The 12,648-nt window shown below is 44.0% G+C and overlaps 2 protein-coding genes across 2 annotated transcripts; both read right to left on the bottom strand.

Annotated features, from left to right (window-relative positions):
- Positions 1-1,060: 1,060 nt before the first annotated feature.
- On the bottom strand, positions 1,061-8,916 carry LOC139648512 (serine/threonine-protein kinase haspin-like). The gene is made up of 12 exons (XM_071524660.1): positions 7,864-8,916; positions 6,687-6,831; positions 6,399-6,544; positions 4,938-5,126; positions 4,493-4,578; positions 3,932-3,994; positions 3,720-3,811; positions 3,388-3,467; positions 2,821-2,909; positions 2,476-2,618; positions 2,180-2,282; positions 1,061-1,592 (listed from the first exon to the last, which is right to left on the bottom strand). The coding sequence occupies exons 1-12, from the start codon at positions 8,653-8,655 to the stop codon at positions 1,391-1,393; spliced, it is 2,130 nt and encodes a 709-aa protein (XP_071380761.1). The 5' UTR covers positions 8,656-8,916; the 3' UTR covers positions 1,061-1,390.
- Positions 8,917-8,954: 38 nt separating this feature from the next.
- On the bottom strand, positions 8,955-11,606 carry LOC139648511 (uncharacterized). Its single transcript, XM_071524659.1, has 5 exons — positions 11,235-11,606; positions 10,944-11,093; positions 10,088-10,231; positions 9,081-9,961; positions 8,955-8,986 (listed from the first exon to the last, which is right to left on the bottom strand). The coding sequence occupies exons 1-5, from the start codon at positions 11,393-11,395 to the stop codon at positions 8,955-8,957; spliced, it is 1,368 nt and encodes a 455-aa protein (XP_071380760.1). The 5' UTR covers positions 11,396-11,606.
- Positions 11,607-12,648: the final 1,042 nt, after the last annotated feature.

The following is a 12,648-nucleotide window of genomic DNA, read 5'->3' as shown; positions in this document are numbered from 1 at the left end:
CATCCCTTTACATTGCTTGTATCCACATTGTGGCTGGACTGTGTCCAGACTACATAGAATTGTGATCTCAGTGCGAGCCTGTCCACTTCCAGATGTTTTTATGCCTCCGCGCCGGCGACAGCCGTAGCTGGAGGCATTATGTTTTCGGGTTGTTCGTCCATCCGTACGGACGTCCCATTCTCGTGAACGCAATATCTCAGGAACGCCTTGAGGGAATTTCTTCAAATTTGGCACAAACGTCCACTTGGACTCAAGGATGAAGTGATTAGATTTTGGTGGTCAAAGTCACTGTGACCTCACGTCCGTCCCATTCTCATGAACGCGATATCTCAGGAACGCCTGGAGGGAATTTCATTACATCTGGCACAAACGTCCACTTGGACTCAAGGATGAACTGATTAGAATTTGGTGGTCAAAGGTCAAGGTCACTGTGACCTCACAAAAGACATTTTTGGCCATAACTCAAGAATTCATACGCTAATTATGACAAAATTTCATACAAATGTCTAATAGGATAAAATTATGATGAAAGTGATGACATTTTATATCCAAAAGTTCAAAGGTCAACTTCACTGTGACATCATGTTTTGCTTACCACTGTAGCTGAGAAAACGATCTTGGGTCATTCTACAAAAACGGTGGAAGTGCTGTCACTTACTTTTGCAGACAGCAAAATCCTTTAAGTTCACCTAATAATCACATTAATTATATACAGTATGTTCAATAAATAAAGACTGTCCTTGCAATGATAAAACAAAGTTTATTGGCAGAGGCATACAACCGCGAGGCGGTTATTTCTAGTTTTTGAAGATTCGATAGCAATTTGAGCAAAATCAAAAACATTTTGTGCATCCAGACCCATCACTTAATGCATCCTGGCACAATCAGATGATAAAAGTCACAGTGAAATGACAAGTGCAACTGTAGCTTTTGTCAGACTATTACTTTTGATCGGCCACATCAATACATATCAAATGGATTTTGTTTCAGTAGTTGCTGTCAGATGACTATGTCCTTTATATTCAGTGGGCTTCATTTCAGTCATTGTTGAATCATTAACCATGTCTTTTACATGTGAGAGGCCATTCAATCAGACTGGCAGGGACCAAAGGAAACTAAAACAAGATGACCAAAACACACACACATCAATGACTCTTATGTACTTTATTCACGTATGTTTTTGCATTTTTGCACATTTAAGTCATATTACATGTACAAATATTTCAGTAGGCTACCCTCTTTTGAGGCAATAGTAAAAACAAGGCTCTGTTCAGCAACATTAAACAAGTCAGGTACTTCTGGACAGCGATTCAATCCCTGTTCATACTACAAAAGCGAGGCAGCCTCTGTGTGTGGGCGTGCGCACACTTGTGTGTTTAACACTCGCGCCCTATTGAAACATCGGGCAGTTTTGCAGCGCCTCAGTGGCGGAACGGTATTGGAGGATGTTGTCATGGAAACGAGCGAGCTCCTCTCGCATGTCCTTGGCGCCCTTCCCTCCTGGCCTCCGGTACTTCATGGAAAGCAGCTTGGAGCACAGGTAGTGGAGCCACAGCACGTTGGAATGGGGCTGGTAGCTACTCCAGTTGTTACTGGTGGGGGGAGAGAGGGACACAACAAAGAGCAGTGTCAGGCCATCTCTCTCGCTCTCTCTCTCTCTCTCTCTCTCACACACACACACACACACACACACACACACAAGATTATGGCCAAGAAGATTGGCAGCCTCTTTTCTGCATTTGGCATTTTGTATTTTGTGGGAAATCTGCTGGATTGCTTTATGGCACAAAACAGAAAAAGGGCACGACTGGATCCAAAGTTTTCAGAGTTTTTCACAATGGCAGATAGTGGAAAGAGTGAAAGCCTGATCACATCCAACAGGTTTAACCTCTTTGGAAAAGCAAAAGAGAAAAACATATGCGGGGGGGGGCAAGACGCAACATCCTCTTTGCAGCAGAAAGCATAATTAATTTTAAGAAACCCTAGTTCTAACAATGCACAACAGTACAGAGGCTACCAATCGTCTCACCCAGGGTCTCATTTGTTTACAGTTACTACACCAATTCCTTTGATAGTGACATACTGATGTATACATGTAGCACCTTTCGAGCACACAAAGACTCAAGTCACCCAGCACATGAGGTGAATCTGAATTTGTCACAGACACAAACACACTGACCCGTTCTCCTGCCTCATCAGCCTATAGATGTCAAACTGGTAGTCTCCCTGGCCCATGAACAGCTCCTCGTCCGCAGAGATATCGCACGACACCGTCAGGCCGTCTGGACACACACATACATATGCTTATCATAGTGCTCACAGTTTATATGAATACTGCACAACGTTCAACTGACAGTGGTAATCAACACAGTCCAAGTTAGTCAGCCACCATATGACCAAATATTTCAGCCAAGATGCTACTCAGAGTATGACAGTAAACAAGAAGGGGGTGGGGAGGGATAAAATATATCTGACCAATTTCTAGTCTGGAGAGCGAGTAGTCAATGATGCGGACGAGCACCCCTCTGTTGTCCAGAGAGTGGGCCGTTCCATTCAGGAGGAAGCTCCCCTTCTTCTGCTTGGTGGTTTTGACCAGCACGTTGCCCCAGTGGAGGTCCCTACAGAGAACAACACAGGGGGTAAAGCTCTGGTCACAGACATAGACAAAACATCCATCACCCTGACGCACGCATATGCAAACACACAAAATTATGAACAGAATAACCTATGTACAAACCATTATGTGTGTGTGTGTGTGTGTGTGTGTGTGTGTGTGTGTGTGTGTGTGTGTGTGTGTGTGTGTGTGTGTGTGTACACTACCTGTGTTCAAAATGAAGCTCCTGCTCAGCTACAGCCAAGGCAGCAGTGACCTGGTGCAGGATGCTCTTTGCCACCACCAAAGAAGTCAGCTTGATGATACAACAAAGAGAATGGGTTACATTCTGTTTCACATCCCAATCAAATATTGATTGATTGGAATACTGATTAGATAACTTATATTTCCATTTTTCTTTTTTCATCGAAAAATTTCAACTGTAGAACCTCAGCATTTCCCCTCAGCATTACAGCCAGTGTATCTGATGGCTAGAGTGGATATGGACATATGAATGCTATGCAGAAAGGACACATAATGACATCAATCTAGGAAACGTGCAAAAAAAAAAGTGCAAAATTTCCCCTGATTGGTCACAATTTAAATGGAGGGAATAGAGTTGTCGACATATAGGCCAACTGGGCTAAGTTCCATCTCCAGTTAGTAGCTTCAAGTTAAGTGTGCTGTAAGGAGAAATGTGTTCATTTCAGTGAGTGCTCAACAGACTGTGATAGTGCTGCAAAACAGTTCTTCGCACAGACAAGTTAGCTGTGCAGATGTTGTCGTGCCGTTACCGTTCCATTGCAGTTCTCGAGGTCACTGCCTCCAAACTCGAACTCCAGGATTAGAAATAGCTGTTCCTTTTCAAAGAAATCTAAACAGAGAGACACAAAGACAGCTGCAGTCAGAGAAAAAGGACAGCATGCTTCTTTGGAATTTTTGTTATTTATTGATGGGCTGGACCAGTTGGTAAGAATATAAAATATCAAAAAAGAAACGCCTCTTCTGTACGACATGTTGCACTGCACTCTTCTGCTATGGGAAATGCGCACTGAATGTGAAACAACTGTGAATATGATATAGTATAGTATAGTAATATATGTATATATTCTATTCTCCTGCTGACCTGGTCTGTCATTCTCAGAGCCTTTGTGTTGGTCAAAGGCGTCCCAAGCTGTCAGGAGGGCTGGAGGGTAGCAGCCTCGTACGCAGTGTAGACTGCGAGGGAACAACAGACACATCAAGTCACATTTCCATTCAAAAGTACAGAGGAAAGGTAAGGAGAGAAAGCACTTTGGCTCTTGGAGAAATAAGAGAAGGATGACAGAGAGTGCTTACTCATTGAGTCCAATAAAGCCGCAAGTCTGGTTATGCTGCTTCTCTTTCAGGCTGCTCAGCTCCCTGGTAGAAAAACACATTAATCATTATTCCAATGTGATGGCTTGTGTTTAGTGTTGGTCAGCTGTCAAATTTCAGACTTTAGTGTCTCAGCGGGTCAAGAGCAATTCACATCCCATTTCCCAGATAAACTCATACACCCACTGGCTCACCAAAACCCATTTGGCTACAGCTAAGTTGAGCCTTTCAGATTTTATGAACCCCGAAGTTATTAGGATTACAGGTTGTAGTCACAAATATAGGAGGATTAGCATTAGTAGCCGTGGTTGTGGCCTAAAGATTACGGGAGCAGGGTTAAAACTGAAATGTTGCAACTTTGAATACCTGGGAAGACTAGGAACATCTGAGGGAAATTAAAATTTTCCCTTCCCTCAATAACTCCTGTCAAGGTGCCTTTTGGTAATCCGGCCAATGGAGTAGTGTGTAGAGTTAGTGTGTTGCCATTTTACATGCATTATTATGAAACCATGTTAGTACAGCACAAGTCGGTATAGTAGTTACTTGGAAATTATAATCTCGTGGAGAATCTCTCCAAAGGTCTTCTGGTCCTCTCCATTCACCTTCTCACTGCCCTCTATTGGAATGATCTATCAAGACAAGGAGGACAAGGATCATTTTAGTCAATAATACACATATACACAGGTCGGGCATGCACACACATTGCACTAAAAATTATGATAAATCTAAACATTGCATCATCTACATTATGAGATACCTTGAGCACAAAATTATAAAAAATTGAACAAATTTTAGAAAAGAAACATGGATGTAGATTTAACTATTAAAACGAGTGTTGTTCTCAAGATACTGTAAGACAGAATGAGACCCTCCATACAATACACTGGGACACAAATTAGGATGCAATATGGTGCTGTGATATACAGTGTATCGCATTGTTAGGTCAGTTTGCATTAGCAAGGCCTAATACACAAACACACACACATACTTTAAGTGCAACAGTGTCTCCAGACGCGTTGGTGGTGGAGAAGACCTCCCCGAAGGTTCCCTCCCCTATCTTGGCACACTGTTTCATGCGCTGAGGCAGAATACACTCCTCCCAGGGCAGAGGGCCCTGCTGGCCGCACTCAGCACACACCTTCTCTGCATCCGACAGATCAGCATCCTCACACACAGCCTGCAGAGGAGGACAGGAGGCAGGAGGTTACACACACACACAGCCAGGAGGCTTCTATCGTGTATGTGCAAAACTGTGGTGTGTGGTGAGAGGCAGGGGGTTCCCCCAGTGCCGGCTGCCGGCTATTTAGCCGTCTACTCACCTCTGTCTGGCCGGCTGCTTTTATAACTGAATGTCAACAGCCGCAATGTTGAGGAAACAGAGTGGATAGAAAAACTGAGAATGTCTCACAACACTTACCTCCGTCTCTTTCAAATTAAGGATGATAATGTTACATAACGAGTGTTGAGCTGTAACGTCACGTAACAACCAACTGTCCAGTCCCGTTCTGGTTCACACTCCTCGGACTAACTGAATCCGCTCTCAAATTCAGTATCAGTACCTGAATTTTTCAGGTAGTGAGTTTGGTTATAGAATGAGGTTGTCACTCTCCTTAATAAATGAACTGTGTGTGAAATTGCAAGGGGTTTTTTAGTTTCAAAATAATAGCGATCTCTGCTGAGCCTCTGCGCAACGTGCAGCGAACGGTTGCCATGGTAACGACACTCAACTGAAGTGTTACAGCTGAAACTACTGTATAATGCTAAATACAAGGCCTTAGCTGAGGAGATCATTTTAGGGGCTTGATTACCATGACCATGTAAAATCATTATTTAAACTGATTTATGTTTCCATAATTATTGGATCTCAGTTCTGTGAGTGCAGTAGTACTCAGGAGAGAGATCCAGTCTTGCTCTGAGAAGACTACAATATGCATTTGGTATTATATTTATTACTATTTGTAATAATATTTTTGTTTTAGACTACTTATTTCTTCTGCACTGACTGAAGACAGTACATTAAACATTCACAATTAAAAACATTATCAGTTTATTTTTCAATTGAGCATTGGTCCTGTAATAAAAATGTTTATTTATGTTATTTTAAGTCATGCTTTCATAAACATATTTAAGGTTTGTTTATAAATTCGGTAAAAATGCATCACCGGAAAAATGTATCTTGCCATCGCAAACATCCCTTAGCCGGCTACTTTTCCCATCTGTCTGGCTACTCAAACATTTGGGGAACCCCCTGTGAGAGGGTGTGTTACAATGCACCCATGTGTTTGTATGTGCATGCTTGCGTTACTGTATGTGTGTAGATGGTGTTCTGTGTGTGTGTGTGTGTTTTTGCATATGCGTATGAGTTTGTATGTACATGGCTGTGTAAGTGTATGTGTGCCTGCACGTGTGTTACATAGTTGTGTACTCTGTGTGTGTGTGTGTGTAGTACCACAGAAGCGCTCCTCAGCAATTGGGACTGGAAGCGTTCGGGGAGTGGTGTCCGAAGAGGCGTGGCAAAGAGATCCTGACTGACATCTGCTAGCCCCGCCCCTCTATAAAAGCCTGGCGTAGGACTACTCCTTGGAGTGAGCAGCACTAGGTGGAGAGAGAGAGAAAGATGAATAGAAGGGGAGGAAAGAAAGATCAAACATAAGGAAACAGTCACTGAACCTTTCTGCAAATTAAAATGTAGACAATCCAGTGCAATTGAGTGGCAAAATGCAACATAGTGTGGTACCCTTGGTTTTGCGGTGAACGGAGAGGGCGGCTTTGAGGCGGCTCCAGGTGTGTGTGTTAGGTGTGAGGTCGGCCAGCAGAGAGGAGAGGTTGAGCCGGCTGGCTTTCATTGGGGTAGAGAAAATCACACTGGCGCCATGCAGCTCCTAGACACAGGAGAGATTTCACACTTTTTCACTTGATGTCACAGCTCCCCTCTGTGGCCATTTTGCAGCGGCCATTTTGTGTCCGTCCTAGCAATTAATATTTAATAACATTGGGATGGATTGCGGCACAAGTGAAAACACACACGCTGAACAGAGAATCGGTCTCTGTGTGCTATTTTCAAGCCAGAATGTAAGTGTTGAAGCAAGTACAGATTCTGTGTACTCCCATGGCTATTCATGTCAGTGACATTTTTTTACATTAATATTTTGGTTTCTCCATGTTATCTCACTGGAGAAATCATGACTACAATTCACATTCAAAAATGATGAAAGCTACAAATCTACATCTAGCTAGATAAAAAATTATTTCAGAAACAAAAGTCATAATCCATGACTAAAGTGGCCATGCAATGTACAGTAGAAATACAGTTGAAAATCACCATATAACGCAATGAATGAGTGAAGCAAGTTGTAATAGACTTTCTGGTATATTCCTGTAAAGTGAACAATTTGTAAAATTCCCTGATATTCCCTTGACTTTCCCAGAGAATTTATCAACTTTCCTGACTTTCCCTGCCAAGAACACACCTCTTGGTTGAAACGGTCTTCCGGCACACCTTCTCCCACTAACAAAGTGCATGGAATGGAAAAGAGTAATAAGATTGCCTCACACAATAAAGTTGATTTTTTTAAGAAATCAGTTTAAGTTTCAGCACATGGCCTTTTTTGTGACCCTGATGAAGGCCACGTGCTGAAACATGTCCTTTTCTGTACTAATTGTTTGTTGTACTAATTTGTTCTCAGTACTGTAAGTGTTGCTGGAATGTCTTCTTTCCCAGGAATACACACTCAAAATTCATTAACCAGTTGGAACCCTGGTGATGAACTTTGATTGTGCGTAGGTTTAAAGGCCTGAAGTGTCTGACACCTGACTGACTGATCTGAATTTGCCTCTTGACACGAGCACCATGGGGGAGGGGGGGAAATGAAAGCAAACGCACAGTATGAGTCTAGTGTTTGTGTTGTTCTCACCTTGGGCTGTTTGTGGTGTGCAGACAACAGTTCATTCAGGCTGCAGTCTACAACCTTGCTGCTGCCTCCCTGCGCAGCCCGGCTCTGGAAAATGTGTGTGCTGGTGTTGCCTTTGTTTTTCCAGCGACTCACACTCAGACCGCTCACACACGCCTTCCTGGTTGTCCCGGGTCGGTCCGTGGACATGCTCCTCCTCTTCTTCTCTTTAGGAGCCAGAGAGGCCTTCTTTCTTTTGGGAACAACGTCACGAGAATTTCTTACAGTTTCTTCATTGTTTGAGGCAATTTTGTCCCCAGAATTAGCAGAGCCCCTCTTTTTCATATCGACTTTCATGGAGCGACGTCGATTAGGTTGGCGGGTGTTAGCCGTGCGGTCGCTCTCGGACTTCGAAACATCTGTGGGTGACTCGAGTGCGGCGTCTTTGAGCGGCACAGTTTCCTTCTGCTTGGAAAGAGTCGCTCGCTTTACCTCAACTGCGAGTTTTTCAGTGAGACATTTCTCCTTCAGCATAGCTGTGAGCAGCGTTTCTCGTTCGTCAGTGCCTGGGTCAATAGATTGTGTCTGGTCAACAGAACGGCTATTGTGTACTGCCTGTGTGTCAGAGGCCATCTCTCTCTTATCGGTTTTCCTTGAATGGGTGTGGCCATCAGGGTGGTCACTGTCAAGTGTGTGGTCACTTTCAGACTTGTTTGTTTCTGGAATAACGGACTCATCATCGCTAGCTAAACCTGACTCTGCATGATGTGCCAACTCTTTGAGCTGCCGAGTTACGGTCAGCTGTGATAAAGCCATTTTTTTAAGCTGAACTGTGCATTTCTTTGCGAGACATTTCTCCTTGACTGCTACTGCCACCTCTTTAGTGCCTGTGTAACTAGACAGTGTCTGCTCAACAGACCAGCTGTTGTCAGTAATAAACCCAACACTGTTGTCTGTGTGTTGGGTAGATTCAATATCAATTACTGATGCTGGCTGCTCAGTGGATTCCTTTGTGGTTGTGTGTTCAGCTGACTGGTTACAGTCAACTGACCGTGAAAGGTCAATGCTTTGACTGTCAGTCCCTGAAGGTGCATGGTCAGTAGAGTCACAGCTGTTTACCAACTGTGAAGATCCACTGCTTTCATTGCTGGTCACAGACACAAAAGGCTGAAAGGACTGTTCCAAAGACTGTAAATGGTCAGTGGATTGCAGGCTGTGGACTGAGCTCGAATGGTCCAAACAGGAGGAGTATGGGGTTTGACTGTGAAGCAGAGCCACGGTGAGTTTGTCAACTCTCTCCAGCTGCACTGTGCAGTGCTGGGTCAAACAATTGTCCTTCAGAGCCTCTACGAGCCACTCTAACCCTCCTGCCGCTGACACAAAATGGCTGCTGCCTTCAGTTTCTGAGGAAACCAGAGAGAACAGCTTTTGACTTGGTACTTCCCCACCATTTTGGGTCTCTGTGGCTTCATTTTGGCTTTTGGCTCGCTCACTACAGCTACTTCTGTCCATGCTCCTCTGCTTCATGACTGAATGGCCAGAGGGCTCTACACTGTGATGTGTGCCTGGTTCTTTCTGTGGCTCAACAAGGGTTGACTGCTGCTTTTCCCCAGAGCTGAGCTCCCTGACTGGTGCAGATTGCGGTGGGGAGAAGGGTTTCCCTGGTGAATCCATTTCTTCTTGGGATGAACTCAAAAGCCCTATATGGCTTACCGAGATGGACGGAGAGGTGGAGGACTGATGACTGATGGGAAAGGGTTTAAGGCGTGGCCGTTTGCCGAGGGGGCGCGCTGAGGGTGTGGAGCAGAAGAGGGGTTTTCTGGTGCAGGGTCCGAGGCTGTGGTCTGCAGACTCATTGAGGGAAATCTCTTGGAAGGGGTTGGAGGCGGAGCCGGCACACCCTGCAGCGTTCACAGAGTTCTCAGTACTTGAGACCGTAAATGCCCGGGGGGGCCTCGACCTGGAAGGCCGAGGAATCCTATGGCTAACAGAAGCACCACCTCTCGGGGCAAAGTCGTCCGAAGAGTTGAGTATATTGACAGTGGCTTTAGGGAATTTGGGTTTGGAGGAAACCGCTCCCCTGCGGTGGGTAACAAAGCGGCCAACAGACGGAACATCAACACTGAGAGAAAGAAGGAGGGAGAGGAAGAGAGCTGACGGTTACAACATTTACTGAGAACATTTATGTATCACATACTATTCACCTGGTTGATAGGTGGACTAACAGATTGACTGGCTGAGTGCTTACTCAGAATTTCTTTTCCTTTGAACCGTAATCTTGCGACGTTTTGGAGCCGATGTTGAGTCGTCCTCACTCTCGCTGGTGATCAGACCCTGCAGGGCTTTCTGCCTCAACAAGCCTCTTGCTGTAGAGACAAGCTTACTCTTCCTGCTGACAGACAGACAGACACACAGATCATTTCAGAAATATATCAAACAGACAACACAACTACCTGCTGCAAATGAGCAGTTGTGGCCTAATGATTCCAGGAAAGCATTAAATATTAATGATGTGGATAACTAGCCTATCAAGTTACAGCCTATACCAGATCAAATGCACCTTTATCCTGTTGTTTTCCACAACAGTTAGCACAGGTCCATTGACTTTAATGGAGTCAGAGACACAGGGACTTTTACAACAGACAAGTCAATACTCACTTCAAGTATGGCATTTAACTTGTAATGAATCCCACACTCTGGTTTTGCAGTTCATTTTCCTATTGACCACTCAGTTATGGTGCATTTGATGTCTTCCAGGCCCTGTGCTTAGGTTGCTTATACTAACAAACAAGTGCAATGTTCAGCATCTTTAAGGTCATTCTTCATGTGATGCTGCACGCAATACCCCATGCTGCATCAGGAATTTAAAGAAAAAGACACTCGAGTAGCTTAGTGTTTCTTTTCCCCCTCAACTAATGTGGAGGATGCTTTACAAGTTCACGGCCTCTATTGGACCAGTAATGTCAACAGACCTGCTTACAGACATTGTTGTAGTAACATAACACAAAAAATGCAAAATAGTGCCACAAAGTTCTGTACGTGCTGACACACCTGTATCCTTTCATAATGCGTCCTGCCCATGCCCGCTGCTTGTTCATACAGACCTGGTTGTCTTGTTCTGCTGAGTGGGGCGAAGATGAGGAGGGGGGATGTAGATGTTCTCCTCATCACTGTCCTTCTCCTTCAGACACACCATGGCTTTTCTCTTGGCAGGACGCACTGCTCTGCGACTGGCAACACTAGTCCTCCTCTCTCTAGAAAAAGAGACACCGGTGTTCCCATTTAAGTGGGAATAACATGATGAGGACAGGGAAAATGAAAATGAAAACCAGGACGATGTGTATCTTCGTACTGGAATAGTAACATCAGTAGCAGTACTGTCGATTTGAACTTACTTTATCCTTGTTGGCTTTGCTGGCTCAAAGACGGAGATGTCAGAGTCTGAAGTGGCCGTGCTTTCGAAGGCCTGCTTGCGGTTGTCGGGTGAGAGCCAGGCAGAAAGCTTTCGCCCCTGTTTGCCGTAGGTCCTCATAAATAACGGTTGTACTCGCTTCATATTTTAAGTTCAGTTTTAACCGTCTAACGTGAACATGTAGTGCTGATAAACGAAACTTGTATGAAAATGTCAAAGAATAAAAGTAGTTAAATAATGTTAAAGAGCATGTAAAAATGAATATGAGGTTAAAACAACTTAAGCCAGCCAGCTAACTGTTAGCTGAAGTTAGCCAACTAGCATTGGCCAGAGCTGAGGTGAGCAGCCAAAGCTGCATCAATGTTCGCTGGGTTCAGTCCGATTGTATTCATCAAGTATTAACTTGTTACCTCTGCGAAACTCACTGAAACTGTATTTCAGTGGCTATCTTAAATGACAATACAATCTGTCAGTGTATTTTTTCACCTCCGGGACCCGCTTCTCCTGGCTTCAAACTCCAGCCCATCGGTGATTGGTCAACAGCAGGGACGGCTGGCCGCATGATGAGAGGGCAGACTGTAGCACAGCGCCTCCTGTCGGACTGGAGTAATCACAGCTTTTGAAAGGGAGAAAGGGGGGGGGACATCTGGCCTTTGTTCATGAATGATATGAAATAAACAATGTTTCAGCACTACAGCTATGATTTTAAGAAGTTGGAAGATTAACTATTACGTCTTGTCTTAATGGAGATAATGATGAGAGATGTGGAGTGATCAGGGAGAAATGTATTTACTTATATAATCACAGTTACATTTTTCATCTGCAGTGCTTTTGGCCGTTGTACTATAAAGGGGTCTAAGCTTGGCCTAACCTGGAACCCATTTTATCTGGACAATAGGTTAACCATTATCCTAATATATAATGCAGAAAATAGGTACAACCAGCAGGTGTCCTCATCTACTTAGCCTTGAAATAGCAGGAAGTTTCTGACTCTGGGCAGCTGCTGCATTGTCATGCTCAATGGTCAACTACTTGGGGTTTATTTTAAAAGATGCATGCATCACTAGTGACAAAAAAAAATCCTGTAGGTACAATGTGTCTCTCAGACTTTCATCAAAAAAGAAAACTGAAGGTGATCACATTTTGGTTTATATTTTTGCAACAATTTTTCAAATGTTGATGCCACTCTAGGTTCAAAGGTGAAGCCTGTCTGCAAGTTGCAGATTCATCCAAGGGAGCTTTTGTACAAAAATTAGTTGACTGGTTATGGGAACTGACTCACTGCAGAGTGTAAGAGATGTAAGAACTTAGTCAGGATGCCGAAAAATACAGTTGAATAGAATTCAGCATTCACTACTGCACAATAAACTTGCACTAGTCATTCTCAACTGAAGTGG

Source organism: Centroberyx affinis, unplaced genomic scaffold, assembly GCF_046629955.1.
Source record: "Centroberyx affinis isolate AG114_WGS23_722 - 3 ecotype Tasmania unplaced genomic scaffold, CSIRO-AGI_Caff_v1 ptg001218l_1, whole genome shotgun sequence".
NCBI lineage: Eukaryota > Metazoa > Chordata > Actinopteri > Beryciformes > Berycidae > Centroberyx > Centroberyx affinis.
This window is presented reverse-complemented; position numbering and strand designations above follow the sequence as displayed.